Source organism: Phodopus roborovskii, unplaced genomic scaffold (assembly GCF_943737965.1).
Source record: "Phodopus roborovskii unplaced genomic scaffold, PHOROB, whole genome shotgun sequence".
NCBI classification, from domain to species: Eukaryota; Metazoa; Chordata; class Mammalia; order Rodentia; family Cricetidae; genus Phodopus; species Phodopus roborovskii.
In genome coordinates, this window is record NW_026126540.1 from 10995174 (window position 1) to 11012157 (window position 16984).

The 16984-nt window shown below is 34.8% G+C and overlaps 1 protein-coding gene across 1 annotated transcript in view; it reads left to right on the forward strand.

Moving 5' to 3' along the window:
• Window positions 1-16984, forward strand: part of Fstl5 (follistatin like 5) — a 530620-nt gene that overhangs the window by 230874 nt on the left and 282762 nt on the right. The window contains exon 4 of the mRNA XM_051199180.1: window positions 415-611. Within this exon, the coding sequence (XP_051055137.1) occupies window positions 415-611 (197 nt within the window). The remainder of the gene's footprint in view (window positions 1-414; window positions 612-16984) is intronic.

The window sequence follows — 16984 nt, forward strand, 5'->3', positions numbered from 1 at the left end:
GCAACTACACTTTAGTCTTCTACAAGAGTGGAAAGTGCCCTTAAGAGCAGGGCCATTTCCCCAGCCCCTTTTGTGTACATTTGAGTTTATCAATGTAAAGCTGTAGCATGAGGATAAAAACTGAGACAATTAATTTAAACTTTATATCTATTGGGTGTCATGGTTTCCTGTTTCTTCAAATATTAATGTTTTTCTCTTTAAAAAAACAGTAAATTTTGCTACCTTGGCAAAACATTTCCCATTATCTTGAGAACAGTTTACTTATTTTTTCCCAAGTTTTAAGTATGCATAATTGGAAATAAAAAAATTTGTACTGCATACATTGATCATATAACATCATTTTTAAATATTAATAAAAAAATTTGTTCTAAATAAGATTGCATCAAAAATAACTCAATTTTTTTTTTGTTACAGGAGACAACTGCTTGGCCACTGAGTACAGCAAGATGAAAAGTATGCTTTTAGATTTACAAAATCAAAAGTACATTACACAAGAAAATGAGAATTCTAACGGTGATGACATACCTAGGAAGAAACTGTTGGTGGATCAAATGTTCAAGCATTTTGATGCAGACAGTAATGGACTTATAGATATTAATGAACTAACTCAGGTATGACCAACAATTAAATAAAATATCTTGATTAAGTATAGCAGATAGTGTTATTTTTGTTAGAATTTACTCTATGTGATAATAGATTTAATTTGTAGTACCAGAAGACTAGAAATGAATTGTTATGATAATATTTGACTATCTAACTGATATGCAGTGAAATGGTAGTATTGAAACCAGCCTTGGATGCATAATTTGATTGTGACTCAGGAAGCCAGGGGCTTACGATACCACTAAGTATGTGTATGCTAGATTTCTATCACCATAACCACAGGGGGGGGGAAAAAAGAATTAACTAATTTATCAGCAAGATGTATAAAATCATTATAGTATTTTATACTTTAAAAGAAATATACATTTTGTACCTTAAACAAAAATATAAGCCATGTTGTGGAACTTATAGGATTTCTTCTGATATATTCTGGAATGTGTTTACTGTACAGTTTCTTCCAATGTATAAAATGTTTCTTGGTAGTCATTTGAAGCAGAGGGTGTACACATTCTGGGGATGACAATGATGCACACTGTTGTGTAGTATAGCTCTGAACAAATTGACCAACGATTTGATTATAGTGTATCATCATTTGCCTTAATGTTGCATATATGATCAGACATGAAATTTATCTGTACTCTTATTGCCTTTGTCTATCTTTGATACTTGAGCAACACAGGATCATAAAGTGAATTACAAAGTACTCATTTATAGCTTCTAAAAGAAATTTTTTATAACTTATATCTCAGATGATTTATAAAATATAAGTCAGCCTAGTCATTTTTAGTTTGGGGTATAATTGGTATGACAACATCATTATAGTTACAACTATATTTTGATATGTCAACTTTATGAAATCATATTCAAGCATTTATTCAGTTTTCCAGGCTATCAAATTTGGAATAAATATAGAGTTATTCCTAATACTCATTTATTTCCCCTTTTAATATTTGCTATTTTTTTTTGTAAATTTTGTATTGAAAATAGGTTTTTCTCTCATACAATACATCTTGATCAGTTTCCCTTCTGTACCTTTCTCTCAGCTACTCCAGCTACTCCATGATCTTCCTTTCATCCCTAGATCCATTAGCCTCCATTTCCTCTTCCCAAAGGAACATGGATCCAAGAGACAACAGCCAAAGAGAACAAAACAGGATACAACAAAGCAAGGCAAAAGCCTTCATATCAAGGCTGGACAAGGCAACTCAATAGGATGAAGTTTCAAGAAACTTCAAGAAGTTTCAAGAAACAGGAAAAAGAGTCAGAGAAATACCTATTTCCACTGTTAGGAGTCACAACAAAAGAGCAAGCTAATAGCCATAACATGCATACATTACCATTCATGACCTGCGCTTGCCATTTTAGTCTCGGTTAGCCTATATGAGTCCTGCTTAGTTTTTTTGGTAGGCATGTTCTCCTCGTGTCTTCCATCCCCTCTGATTCTTATAATCTTTCTTGCTCTCTGTACATTTCTATGATCTCCAAGAGGAGGGACTCAATGGGAACTTCCATTGAAGACTCTTTGTGTCATGTCTGGAGTTCGGGTCTCTGTACCTGCTTCCATCTGCTCTTGTAGGAAACCTCACTGATAACAACTGTAGAAAACACTGATCCATGTGTGTAGCAGCAGAATTTCATTGAGTCATTTCATTTTATTGGTTTTGTATTGTTGTTGTTAGTTGTTTTCTGTTCTAATCAAAGTTTCTTTGCTATCCAGTCTCTATTTCTATCAATTTAGGCAGTGTGGTACATGGGCTCTCTCCTTTTTGTAACATGGGCTTCAAGTTAAACCAAACATTGGTTGGCCACTCCTGCAAATTCTGTGCTACCTTGGCCCAGCAAATCTTGCAAACAGGACAAATTGTGTATGTGTGGTGGGGGGCTGGGTGTGGGGTAGTGGCTAAGTTGGTGTCCATATTTCTCTTCCATGTGGAATGTAGAGTATTTTCTCATGCCAAAGAGACTAGGAGCTAGGGGTGAAGGCTCTATGTAGACACAAAACAGCCCTACTCTAAGTATTGTTCAGCAATAGGACCTGCTGTCTGTTTTCAGAGAGTGGCCTTCAGGCTTCATATCAGACTGGGCTCTTTAGGGATTTCTGCAGGACCCACTCAATCAGCAGCTCAACTGCATGTAACCCAGTGTCACCACAGAAGATGTCCAGTTCAGACTCCATATCATCCATTACTAGGAGTCCTCCCTAAGGTAGCCCTCATATATTACAGGAAGTTTCTATCGCGTTAGGGATACAAACCACTCCCACAATGCTACCCAATTCCAATGGTCTCTCAACTCATTCTCCACCCATAGCACCGTATCCTTCCTATTCCCATCACTACCTGCCTCCATTCCATTCACAATATTTTTGCTGTTTCTCCTTTCCATCCCCACCCACAGCCCTCCTATTCACCTCACCTCTCTGTGTCTGTTGATTGCTTAACAGCTAACAATCATGTAGAATATTCACAGGCTCCTTTGTGATGTCCTTTATATCTTCCCATAACATATTAGTGTCTTCCATCTATCAGTAGCTGTTTAGGACAATAATAAAACATTTATATGGGATCCTTGGAAAATATGTAATAAAGATATTGTGGAAAGTTTTTACCTATGGTTTTGCGGATTTAAGCAATCAGTAAAATAAATGGTTTCCTGTTAATTTGTAAATCATTTTCACAGACCATTAAAGGACATTATAAGATAAGATATACAAATTGCAAGTGATTCTAAGTTATACCAGTTACAAGTGATAATTAAAGTCTATAGCTTCTCCCTGAGATGTTATGAATACAGCTGGGATCTGTCTACATCTATTTTTCCTTGGTGCCCATAGTGAAGTTATGCTCTAGTGCTTTTCATGCATATTTGGAAGTGAATAAACAGCTACAGTCTTGTCTTTTGAGAGAATATTCATAATAAAAGGCAGTAATATAAGATGAAAATTTATAGTTAACCACTGAAGACATCATAGTTAAGAACTTGTTAGCAGGAGGAAAATTCTTAGATGAACATTCAAATCCCCCTTCTTTATAGAAGTTTAACATGGGTAAAAATAAACACAAATATTTTGTTTGGGTATGTAAAATATCTCAAAATAAAATGCAAATTTAATATAAAGTCTGGAATAAATAATGGATTAATATTGCATGTATTTAACATATTTAATAAAAATGGTGTTAGACCACTTGAGAGGAGAGATTTGTCATAGACATTTGAAGTTCTAGAAGAATTTAAAATGTAATGTTAAGCAGTAAGTTCCTATAAATATTAACACTGGATATCCCTTAACCATCAAGAGAGAGTATTCCATTGGCCAACCCCCCCCCCAAAAAAAGAAAATAGAGCCTGAACTGAAGAATTTGTACAATATATTATATATTAGAGTTATCAGTTTTTGTGATCATCGGTGGCAATCAAGAAATTTGATTACAGTGCTACTTATTTGCTATGTAGTATTTGGCATGTCACTTAAATCCTCAATTTCCCACATTGTCCATCTATGGCTAATCATGTCTATCTATGAGTATTTTGGCTAATAGTCATTACTACTTGAATTTGATGTGAGTATATACAAAATTTGTAAAAAGTTTATGAGTATACAGGTAGCATGATGCTGGATATAACACATTCAAATCAGACATTCATGGGGTACAGTGGGATTTAATGTAGGTAAAGAGGACAATTTTGCTTTAATTCGTGGAATGAATAAATGATAAATATTTCCATCATATTTAATCTTGGCATCTTTTCTGAGTTGTGGGAGAAAGCAATCAAATACTACTTGAAACTATATAAGCCAGTAATCTCTTTGCATAGCCTCTAACATGCAAAACATTTTTAGTGGAGGTTTATTATGAAATATAGAGAAATATATTCTGTTTTTCTAATAAATTAAAACATAAATGAGTAGATGAGGGCCTTAAGGCCGTCATCTGTCCTGTCTACCTTGGCCAGCAAGGAAACACGACCACAACTCTTCTTCAAGCAGTTTTTTCAGGAACCTTGTACATCAGCTTCTGCTTCTCCCAGTCCCAGCAAGCCCTTAAATGTACTCTCACTGCCCAATCATCTCATGCCACCTGGCGATCCCGGATAGGCCACAGAAGGAGGAAGCGCACTAGATCCATCAAGCACTTACAAATAAGGCTTGTTTACAGCTAAGCTCAGATTACTTGGCATCCAGCCAGGCGCCATCTTGGGGCTGTGGCTTTCCATACTCATCTACTTATCCCATGTTATTAAATCATAGAGTTTGGTCCAGAGACATAAATATTTTCCTTTGTAACCACTGAAATCTATATTTCCTATAATACCTAGTGTTCATATCCCTATAGATGGAAGTAAAATTGAACCAAATATAAGGTAAATTAAAAATATTAAAATTCTAGATGCTGATAAACATTGTCCTAATGTAGTTCTAGATATTTTTAAACACTAATGTCCATAGTTTTTCTCTATCAAATTAAGTTACATTTGATCAAAATATAATTTATATATTTATGGAATTCTAAAAGAATTTTAAAATAGTATATTAAAATGTTTAAAATATAAATTTAAAGTATATTAAAAAGAGTGAAAATATTTTAATAATGTAACACATATTTATGAATTAGTATATTTTAATTAACTATTTTAGTTGCTTCAAGATGTCATATCTGACTATGTATTATTATCATTATCATAATCAAGATTCTATTGCAATCTTATCTTTGTACTTCTTTTCCAATGCTACAAAAATAGATATTCAATTTTAAAATTTATTATGGATTCCACAGTTGTTGGGTAGGGCCAGGCCTTTCCTATATAGTCTCTCCCTTAACTGGTTTCAGTGCACTGTAGGTTTGAATACAAAACAAAATTGACTGATACATAAAACTGTCAAATTTTTAAAAATTTAAGAAGAGTTTCTAGCTAAGTTTATGATTTTGTCATAAATGAGACATGTTTTACAAAGTAGGTTCTAAAATGGAGATTAGCATGTGAAAAAATTTTCAGGAAGTGGCTTTAGTCTCAGCATCTGGAGAAGAGTAAAAGCAGCTGGACCAGGAAAGCTGAGCTGTGGTTCAGTGACAGCAACAGGTTCTGCCAAGTAAAATTCATCTTTTGAGTTAAAGTATTCTTTCCCAATGTCTCATGTTGAGATGTAAGACTATTGCTGTCTTGCCCATGAACCAATTTTTGTATATTGACACACATGGAAGACAGAGTATTGCAATTCTAACAGGCACTCAGCTACTAGCTCTTATTAACCAAACTCCAACAGTATGAATTAGAGAGTAACAAGGTATTAAATGTGGAGTAGTGCAGTTTAATTCACTTTCAGTTTAAGAACACTAAAGAAGATGTCTTGTGAGTAGTAATAATCTTTTATAAATAGGGCAAATTAGAATGTATTGTTCATAAGAGAAGAGATTGCTAAGAGCATGGATAAGTCAAGTTTTGGTTTAGTTGGTCTTGACTTGGATAGATGGTGCTTGAAGTTAGTTGTAAGATTCTTGAAATTATTTAATTTGTGGTAAGTTTAGTTTACATGATTACAGCTTTGCCAAGATATATAGCCTCTCACCACATGAGCATTGTCTGTGTGATGCTCAGGGGATACTGCAGGAAGGCAAAAGGGTTATACATCTGATATCATTGATGGACTAATATATCACAGTTTCAGTGCTGGTGCATGCAGATCATAATACCTCTTATAGCTTAACCACCCATGATGCAGTTTCCACCATTATAAGCTAAAAACTGTACTTTTTCTGGCTTTTGACATTTCATCATCAAAGAGAATAATATAGGTCTAGCTTATCATCTCATCATAAATTTACATAGCAAAATATATAACATTTCATAGTTGATAATATCTAAGTTCCTTACATACTAAGTTGAAAAGTATAAAATCAATGAAATCAAAAAATAATGGTGAGATCCACAGCCTACATCTTCTGCCTTGCTTATAGACATTTAGAATGGGATGATATATTCATACCTTTATTTCTTAAGTATCTGTTCTCCATCTTTTTTTCAAATGTTTCAGCATTCTCACAAAATACACAGCATAATGTTAAGATAAAAAATTTAATTCTAAAAAGAATAGACTGGAAGTCTCTTTTAGGCTTCCTCTTGCTGTGAAGAGACACCACGACTACAACCCTTATAAAGGAAAATGTTTAATTGGGCTGGCTCACTCACAGTTCAGAGGTTTAGTTTATTATTGTCATTGTAAGAAGCAAGCAGCATGCAAACAGATATTGTGCTGGAGAAGGAGCTCAGGGTTCTAATATTTTGACCCACAGAAAACAGGAAGAGGTCTGAGACACTAGCCGTGCTTGACTATACATGAGATTTCAAAATTTGCTGCCCTAGTAACATACTTCCTCCAGTAAGGCCATTAGGACTCCAACAAAGCCACACCTCCTAATAGAGCCACTCCCCGTGAGTTTATGGAGGCCAATTACATTCAAACTTCCATAAACCCCTCTCATGGTCATATGTCAAATACTGTGAATTAGAGGTAATATTTCAATCCAGTTAAATTATTTTGATTCTTTACTTAGAAAACTCATTCTTTGTTGAAAATGGCTAGAATGGTGCCTTATTTGCTCAATTCTAGTGACTTTCAGTCTCTTATCACATTAGTACCCCATTGTATGCATCTCATTGTAAGTGATCGCTCTTATTACATGGAAACAGTCATGTGACCTCTTTCTTTAGATCTGTGTTATGGAGTTTGTAGGTTACCTGCTTCTTTTCTTTCACCAAACTTAAACAGGTATCTGTCACGAGATCTGTTTCCTCCATGATATTTTCTCTAACACTAAACTTTTAAAACTCTCTTTGAATTTGCCATGAAATATGACTTCAATAACATTCGCAACTAAGAATATTGTCTTTGAAGCAATATTCTTCAAATTGGCTTAACATTTCAGTGTATGTGTATCATTTCTCATTGCAATATCATAACAAATACACAGTTTTATAAAGAATGTGGTCACAACAGTAACCAAGATAAACTGTTATTTCTCTTAAGTGTTGCCTGTATCTCCTTCTGTGGCCAGACACTCAGTCATATAGAATTTCATTTGTGGTTTTAAAAATGCATGCTATTCTTAAAAGTGACATGAATATGTAATACTTCACATCAAGATTCATAATGAAGTAACTGAGCTTTTATGTACAAACTTCTTCATAGCATAAATGACAAGTCATTGAAGAAGAAACAAACAGTGATCATTTGCAGTGAAATGGAACATTGTGCCTGGTAATAACATGAGCAGGAATGTTAAAGCATAGGAGTGGACAGAAAAAAAAAAAAAAGGAATCAGAAGATAAAGACATTTTTGAATTATAAGGGGATAATTGTGTATCTGAATTACCTCAGACTAAAATGAGTGAGATTATCTATTATCGATAAACAAGTATCTATCTTGTATTCATCTTCCCATTTATCTTACTGGAGAAAGTTAATTTGGGAGGAAGAAATAACCTAAAATATCAAGGTATCTATTGCCTTCTTTCTACTACATTGGAATGATGTAGGATAAAAATAGCTCCCAAGTGAACTTTTAGGTGATAGCCAGTTGTTCTTTCTCCTCCTCTTTTTTCTCTCTCCTTCTTTATTTCCATTCATTTATTTCTTCCTTGTTTGGTTTTTGTTGTTGTTGTCGTTGATGTTGACAGAATCTCAGGAGGTGGTCCAAACTTACTATCTATTCCTTAGCATCCAAAGCTACAGATTAAAGTGAATCAGTATACCTTACTCAAGAGATACAATGTTGTGTGCAAGAATAGAATGGAAAATATTCTTTCCTCAGAGAAACATGATAGCTCACCTCAGAAGGGAAGAAATAGCATGGGTTGAAACAGGGAGAGTGGAACTTCACAGTATCATATGAACAGGGACTGGAGGATAGGTTTTCAGTTTCTCATATAGGAAACTCCATTCAGCCAAATTCGGGTTTTTTGACTTAACAAAGTAATTTCAGCACAACACTGTACAAAGCAGAGTTAAAATTTATTTAAAGAGATTGTAACATATAATTGACACACAAATAAGAAAAGCCAATCAGGAACAGTACCACAGTGTGATGTACTGTTGTATGATATGGGTTTCACAAAGGGTGAAACTTCACTGTCTTTACAATACTAATAGACTCCAATTGGGTAGGTTTTGAAATTAATTTGTCAAAGGCTGCCAGAAAACCTTAGTGGTGTTATATGGTAGCCTCTGTGTACACATGACAGAATTTCAATTGATAGGATCAAAGTGTAAATGTAGGAAATTAGGATAACTTCATTATAATCAAAATTAATGATTTTGTTTGTGAAATTCCTATAAAATATCCAGGAGAAAATGAGACATCACTTACACGTTGTATAGGCTTAGATCTCAGGAATAGTTAATGACTATTTTAGCATGATATTTGTTTGTAAAGGAAATATTACTGTTATATTAGCAACCTCTACAGAGAACATCATTAATTGTCCTGGATTTCTTATTTCTCAAATTTTCAGAGGCTTTACCTTGACACAGGAAGCAAAGGGGTCCTGTTCTTCCCTGCATCCCCAAAACATTGCCTGTCTCTCTATTGTACTTCAGCAGTCCTAAAAGAATAATCAGGGGATGTTCAAATTGTCTTTCTGAGAATAATCAATTCCTACACTGTAATCTAAAGAGTAGCATTTCCTTGTCTGTGAGAATACATAGGGATTGGATAGAGGTATGCAATGGAGGGTGGAAGGAGGTGTGGGAGGGAGAACTGTGGTTGGAATGTAAAATAAAATTTAAAAGAATACATAAATTATTTAAAAATTCTAAAGTTTATACTAGTATGTAGTTATTAGCTTGTCACAGCATAAAATTAGTACAAATAATAGAATAGTTACTGAAATATAAAGTAACAAAATGGGTAGCATTCTGAAATTTTCTATTACTAACACACAAACACATACAGAGAGAGAGAGAGAGAGAGAGAGAGAGAGAGAGAGAGAGAGAGAGAGAGAGATGACATTGACCACAGCTAAATAAAAAAAAATCATGGAAAGCAAAATGTTAGGTAAGTAAGTAATCGTATATATTTGTTTTGGTGAAATGGAAACACAGACACCCAGTCTGGTAGAATACCAACAATAATTAGTGTTGTCTTTTGGTAAAATTGATATTTTTACTATGTTAATCCTACACATCAGTGAGCATGGGAGATCTTTCCATTTGCTTATCTCTTCTCTAATATCTTCAAAGACTTAAAAATCTTGTCATATAGTTCTTTTATTGTTTGATTAGAGTTACCCCAAGATACTTTATAATACTTTGAGCTATTATAAAGGGTGTTGTTTCTCTGATTGCTTTATCAGGCCATTTATCATTTGTATATAATAAGGCTACTGATTTTTTAAATTAATTTTGTACCCCACCACATTACTGTAGATATTTATCAGTTGCAGTAGTTCCCTGGAAGAATTTTTGGGGTCACTTATATATACTATCATATCATCTGCAAATAGTGAAAGTTTGTCTGCAAATAGTGAAAGTTTGACTTATTGTTTTCCAAATTGCATTCCCTTGATCTGGATCTGCAACTACCTAGAAGATAAGACTTAATGCAGATTGATTGTATAAATTAGATTGGTCTCTGTCAGGGATCATATATATATATATATATATATATATTCAGCCTAAAGGAGGGCTGCACCCTTTCCTGAGCCTCAGTCATAGAATACATAAGAAGAAGACAGTTGATCAAGGATATCTCTCCATCTCCCTCTCTCCAACCCCTTCTCTGTCTCTGCCCTCCCCCGGTCTTTGTGTCTATGTATTATATGTACTCATGTGTACATGTGTGAGAATGAAAAGGTATGTTAGGTAATCCTTGACTCTTTTCCACTTTTTTATGACAAATCTCTTACTGAAGTCAGACTCACATACACATTTTTTCCTAGGAAGTTTCCTGTTGTGGATCTTATCTATTCTACCCCACACTGGGATCTCGGGTAGTGCAGCCCTTCTCAGCATTTGTGTGGGTGCGAGTGTACCTACACCCAAACTCTGATCCTCACACTTGAACAACAAAGTCATTTATACTGTGGGCCATCCCCACAACACCTCATCTCTCTTTTCTTGACTATGGACATAATATATGACAAGTTGCTTCAGGCTCTGGTGACCCAGACTTTCAAAATAAACCCTTAACCCCAAAGATGCTTTTTTTCTGAGTAGGTTTTTATATACCAACATTAAAAGGCTGAATGGTATATATTGTGTTAGCAGCAAATCTATAACATTTAGAATAAAATGGTGATTAGTACTTAGAAACATGTTGTCTTCCCCTACTTGACAGAGTAATTCCTGTGAAACATGAATAGGTGGTAGAGATAGATGGTTCCGATGATCAGAGCTCTTGCTTCTTTTGCAGGAGAGAGCCATAGCATTCATATTTGGTGACTCCAAACAGCCAGTTAACTGCAGTTTCACAGAGTCTGACGTCCTCCCTAACTTATTCAGGCCCCTGCATGCACATAGTATTCAGATATATAATCAGACACATGAGTATAGTAATATATATGTGTGTATGTATGCCAAATAAAAATAACAAAAATAAATCTATATGAATATAAGTAGAAAGGTATTGAATTTGCTCATAGAATCACCCTGTGATATTGAATTTAAAACTTTAGCAATAGTGAGTACATTGGTTTAAATTTTTCTGCATTTAGATTCTGTCATCTTAATAAGCCAATTCACATTATAAACACACATTAAAATGAAATGTTTTCCTAATGGGCACATATGCCAACTCTTTAATAAAATTATAGAAAGAACTACTTCTTTAAATTATTTAGAATATCTTGTTATATAAATTTGATTTGCAGTACCATTTGCTCAATGACAACCACATGAGAATACATTTACAAAATTAAATAAAAAGTAAAATTAAATAAAAGAAAGACTTTCCGGCTAACAAGGTGGGCATGGCAATAATTTTTCAATATTTGCATGTAAAATGTGTTGTCTGAAATAATTAAAAAATGTTATATTGGGGCCATTAAAGCTTATTTTGAATTGATGAACACTATTATATTTTTCTCTCTTTTCTTTAATTCTGAGCCACTCAGCATACTTATTTACTGTGAGAATAGTAAGGATTGTTTTGACTTATGTACAAAACCCTATTTCCATGGGAACTAGGTAGAACTAATTTCTTCTATGACTACTGAGAGAGGTTAAGTGAGGATCCCCTGGGAATTTTATGGGGATTATTCCATTTAATACACAATAGTAAAAAGTACAAAAGAATTCATCCAAATCAGCTTTTGATGGAGAAATGGTAACTATTTTCAAATTGAAAGGGTATAATCATATAATTATATCATTTATACAAAATGTTTCAATGCAAAACCATGTGTTTGCACAATATGAACATTGTCAATAGCAGAAGATAGAGCCTAGAAGCAATGGAAATTCATTCAGTGTTAAGAATTTCAGAGTAACAAGAATATCAATAATAGGCACTTAACACAGAAAGATAAAGCCCTCAACTGATGTGTGTATGTGTATGGTGTGTGTGTGTGTATGTGTGTGTGTGTGTGTGTGTATGTGTGTGTGTGTGTGAGTGTGTGTGTGTGTGTGTGTTTTATGTTTGTGTGTGGTATGTAAGTTTCTAATGTGCTCCATGAAAAATGGAATATTATAATATAGAGAATTTTTTAAGCATTATTTGAAGTTTTTCACTAGAATCTGGAACCCATTTAAAAGGTTAATATCCGTGATTTGCAAACCCTTTCAGGTCAAATAAACTGTCATATAAATAAAAAGCCTTTTTTAAACAACAGGCCTTTAGTCAACATATATTGCAGGTGAATTTTCAAATTTGAATTGCTACGTTGATTTTTTTTAATTGAATTTTACTTATTTGATGTGCACTTGTGTGCATTGTCAGGGGATGCCAAAGAGGAGTTGTTTCTTCCCTTCTACTATAGCAGATTGATATAAGGTCATTACACTTGGCAGCAAGTGCCTTTACCTGCTGAGCCATCTTGCCAACTCACCCATATTGATTTTTAAGCATTATATGAAGCATTTAGAAAACATAAAAATAACAGAATATTCAACAACTTCAATCTAGTTTTATTTCTTGCTATAGGCTAATAAGAGTTTCATGTTTAAACACATATAATTTGTACTATTAACCACTGGTTATGTCTTTTAAATTTATTTTTATTTAGAGCCCTATTAATAATCTATAATTATCTTCATTGATTATAGTATCTCACGGTCCTAGTCAACTTCTTTAGAGTGGAGTTTGTATCGAGATGGAGCCTGTGTATACCACTCTCTTAACTTCTGTATATGACATACTCCTCCACACATAATAACTAAAAATGAGTTTCAAAACAGCATAGAAACAATGGAAGAAATAAACATTAAAAAATAACAGTTTCCAGATTATGGAATATAGGAACAAGTAAAGTCTGGTGACAGTTCTGCTGAATTGTCCCATAACACAAATGATTTTCCAGTCAGTCACAAAACCTTAAGAGGATCTCTGTCTTCTATAGCACATTCTCACAGGACTGGATAATGCTGATATAAGAAGCCAGAATTCAGAAGAAAAGAAAAATGAGGCAAAAAAACATGGGAGGGAGGGACAGTAGAGGAAAAGAGTTGGGAGCACTGAGGGAAAAGGAGAATGGTAGAAGGCTGGAAGGTACAGATAATGATGATTTGACTCTTGTACCTCAGTATGTGCATTCTCATAAAAGATATATCTATATTTTCTGAGTTTTAGTCTTCTAAGCAATCTACACTTTTACAGGGTACACATATTAGCATATTTACCTGGCTTTTTGACTCAATCAACCCCTAACAGCTTGACAGTGATCTATCCCTGGTGCATAAACTGCCTTATTGAAGCCCATTATATATAGAGGGATATCTTGCTCATCCTCAATGTGTGGGATTGGGGATGAGGTCTTGGTCCTGCCTTTACTGAATGTGCAAGGCTTTGTTGACTCCTCTAGGGAGGCCTTTCCCTTTCTGAGTAGTGGATGGGACTGTGGTGGGGGAATAGGAAGTGAAAGAAAGGAAAAGGGGAATATAGAGGTATTGAAATAAAACTCTACCAAAACACTATTGTGCCCATAGCTTGATCATGATTTGTTCAGGAAAATTAATTTGGGTGGGAGGAGGAGAGTCCAAATTACCCAGGCATAATTGTAAACCTATCTATGCACTCTCAAGACAGTATCTATACTCTGTACAGCAAGTAAACAAAAGCACACCTACATGAAAATTCCCCATAACTTTTCATATCTCTCTAGATTCACAGTCTTATCCCCATAAACTATTCATGTTTCTGTGTGTTTATGTGCATGAGTGTGTTATTGTGTGAGTACATCAAAGTATCAGTATGCATAAATGTGTGCTTAAGATAGTGTGTAAGAATGTGTTATGGTTTGCTTCACCTTTATTAGAAAATAAAATTTCCTAAGCTAGGGGAAGATTTAAATGTATTTTTAGAATTTTAATTGATACATAGGATCACTACCTACTTATGCAAGCACCATCTGACACACATATTTTTTATAGTATAATATTCAATTCAGCATAAGCATTTACTTTATGAAATTTATATGTTGATTATTTTTCCTGAAATGATGATGAAGTTAGTTTTCTAAGATAATTCTATTTTAGAATATTAGAGTTTTTGACTAAAATCATGTTTCATTCAATAATGAATATTTAATTCCTTTTTTGGATTATCCTTGTCCACATAGACCTCCTAATGTTTTTCTTTTTGTATTTAATGCCTGAATATATTGTTTTTTTTTTTCTTTTTTTAAATTTAAAATAGAAACAATCTATTTTATTTTTTTTAAGTGAAAACAAATGTTTATAGATAATATTTGGGAATTTGGGTGTTGTTCTTTCCAAACTACTTCCTGCTGGTAAGGGGTGCTGTCATGGGGGGATTCGAAGAAGATTCAGAAATCCTGGCTATAGTCTGTAAGGCTGCTTTGTCCAGCTGTTTTGAATGTAGGATCACCTCATACTCTGTTTCAGGCAGTCTGGCTTGATCAAACCACATTAGTCTGGAAGGAATCCACATCTTTTCATTTTTTGTGGAAACAAAAATAGAAATCCTTTTCCCCAGTAACTTGTCCTTGAACTTAAATTTTAGAGTCAAAGAATTTTTTTTAATTTAATTTATTATTTTACATGTCGATCCCAGTTCCCTCTCCCTCCCTCCCTCACTCCTCCTCTCCCTCCCTCCCTCCTGCCCTCCCTTTTACCCTCTCTGCCCTCTCACATGCACTCTAAACACCCTCCCCTCCCATCCCCCACCCCAATTCCATATGCAGGGGAATGCCATCCAGTTGGGGTCATTTAGATCTGAGAGGTCATGTGAAGTAGGGACTAGGGCTTCTCTCTTGTCTCTAGATTAAGGCAGTTATCCCTCCATGGGGGATTTGTTCGCAAAGTCCTTTTGTGCACCAGGGATACATCCTGGCTCCACTGTCTGAGATCCCTTGAACTTCTCAGTCCTTCTGGCTGAGACCCATATTCAGGGGGGCCTGAGTCAGTTCCATGCTGGCTTCCCAGATATCAGTCTAGTGGCCGTTAGCTCCTCCTTGTTCAGGTAAGCTGTCTGCATGTGTTTCTGCCACCTGGTGTTCTCTTCTCCATCTGCATCTGGGTTCTAGTTCGACTCAGTGTTTATGTATGGGTGTTTGATCCTGTTTCCAAATTTTTTTCATATAGAATTTTCATCATTTTGTTAGTGAAGAAAGGAAATGACACCTTTTTCCATTACATTTACAGGCAAAACATACATTCCATTTATTGAATATTATGATTACACAGTGGGAGTTTTGCATTATGTTAGGGCATGTTATTGCTATATGAAGTTTGTTCTAAGTTTTTCTTATGAAAAACTTCTGAATTTTATTAAGTACTTTCTGCCTAAAGATATATTCTCATAACATCTGTTTCTGTTTTGTTCACCTGGTAAAACTATCCATATATATGCTCCTTTAATTTTTCAGATATAATTCAGTAGATGCTGACAGCATCTTAATGTATTATTGGAATGAGCTCTCTAGAATGTTGTTGAACTCTTTGTATGTCGGTTCAGAAAAGCGTCTGATTTTTAGCTTCTAGTCCTCTGCCTCTCTCTTCCTCTCTCCTACTACTTACATCCCTCATGCTCTCCTGTCCCACAATCTCATGTTTCTTTCCCTCTTCTTTCTTCTGATTCCTTGCTTCTGATATCAGCACAATGGAGAACTATGAGAATGTGCTATAGAAGATTGACTACCTCTACAAGTTTTGTGACTGATCTGAAAAGCATTTGTTTTATTCCTAAAGATATAAGAAAATTTAGCAGTTTTGTCATTAGACCTTGGTTTCTTCTTTCATGAAAGAAATTCTCATTGTTATCTTCTTACTTGTTATTTATTCATGAATACTATTCAAATGGATGAACTGTGTGTGTCCAAGAATTTGCTCATGTCATCTGTACTGTCAAACTTGGGGGCTCATAGTTCTTAATAGACTCTTAGTGTCAAGTTTCTGAAAATTATAATATTACCATTTTAATTTGTGTCTTTTTATTATTGTCTTCTTTCTTTTGTTTTTTCTTATAATAATTTTTAATTTAAATTTGAAACAAGCTTATTTTACAACTTAATCCCAGTTCCCACACAGTCCCCTCCTCCCCTTTTCTTCCCACCAAACCCCATCCCATTCACTTTCTGCTCCTTAGGGAGGGTGATGCTTTTCACGGGAAGTCTTCAAAGTCTGTCATATCATTTATACCAGGGACTAGGCCCTCCTACATGTGTCCAGGCAGAGAGAGTATCCCTCAGTGTGGAATGAGCTTCCAAAGTCCACTCGTATACTAGGGATAAATATTGAACCACTATTAGAAGCCCCAGAGAATGCCTAGTCCTCCTGAATAACACCCACATTCAGGAGGGCTGGTTCAGTCCCATGCTGGTTTCCCAGATAACAGACTGGAGTCCATGAGAGCCTCCCCTTGTTCCAGATATCTGTTTCTATGTGTTTGTCCAGCCTGATCTTAATCCCTTTGCTTATCACTCTTCAATTTCTGCAACTGGATTCCATTTCAGCTATGTGTTTAGCTGTGTTTTTCTGCTTCTGCTTTCATCAGCTGCTAAATGAAGGTTCTATGATGGCATATAAGGTAGTCATCAATCATGTTATCAAGGAAGGGCATTTAAGGTAGCCTCTCCAGTATTGCTTAGTTTGTTAGTTGCGGTCATCCTTGTAGATCTCTGGACATGTCCTTAGTGCCAGATTTATCTTAAAAAACACATTTTCTCCATCCATTCTTCAGTTGAGGGGCATTTTGGTTTCTTCTAGGTTCTG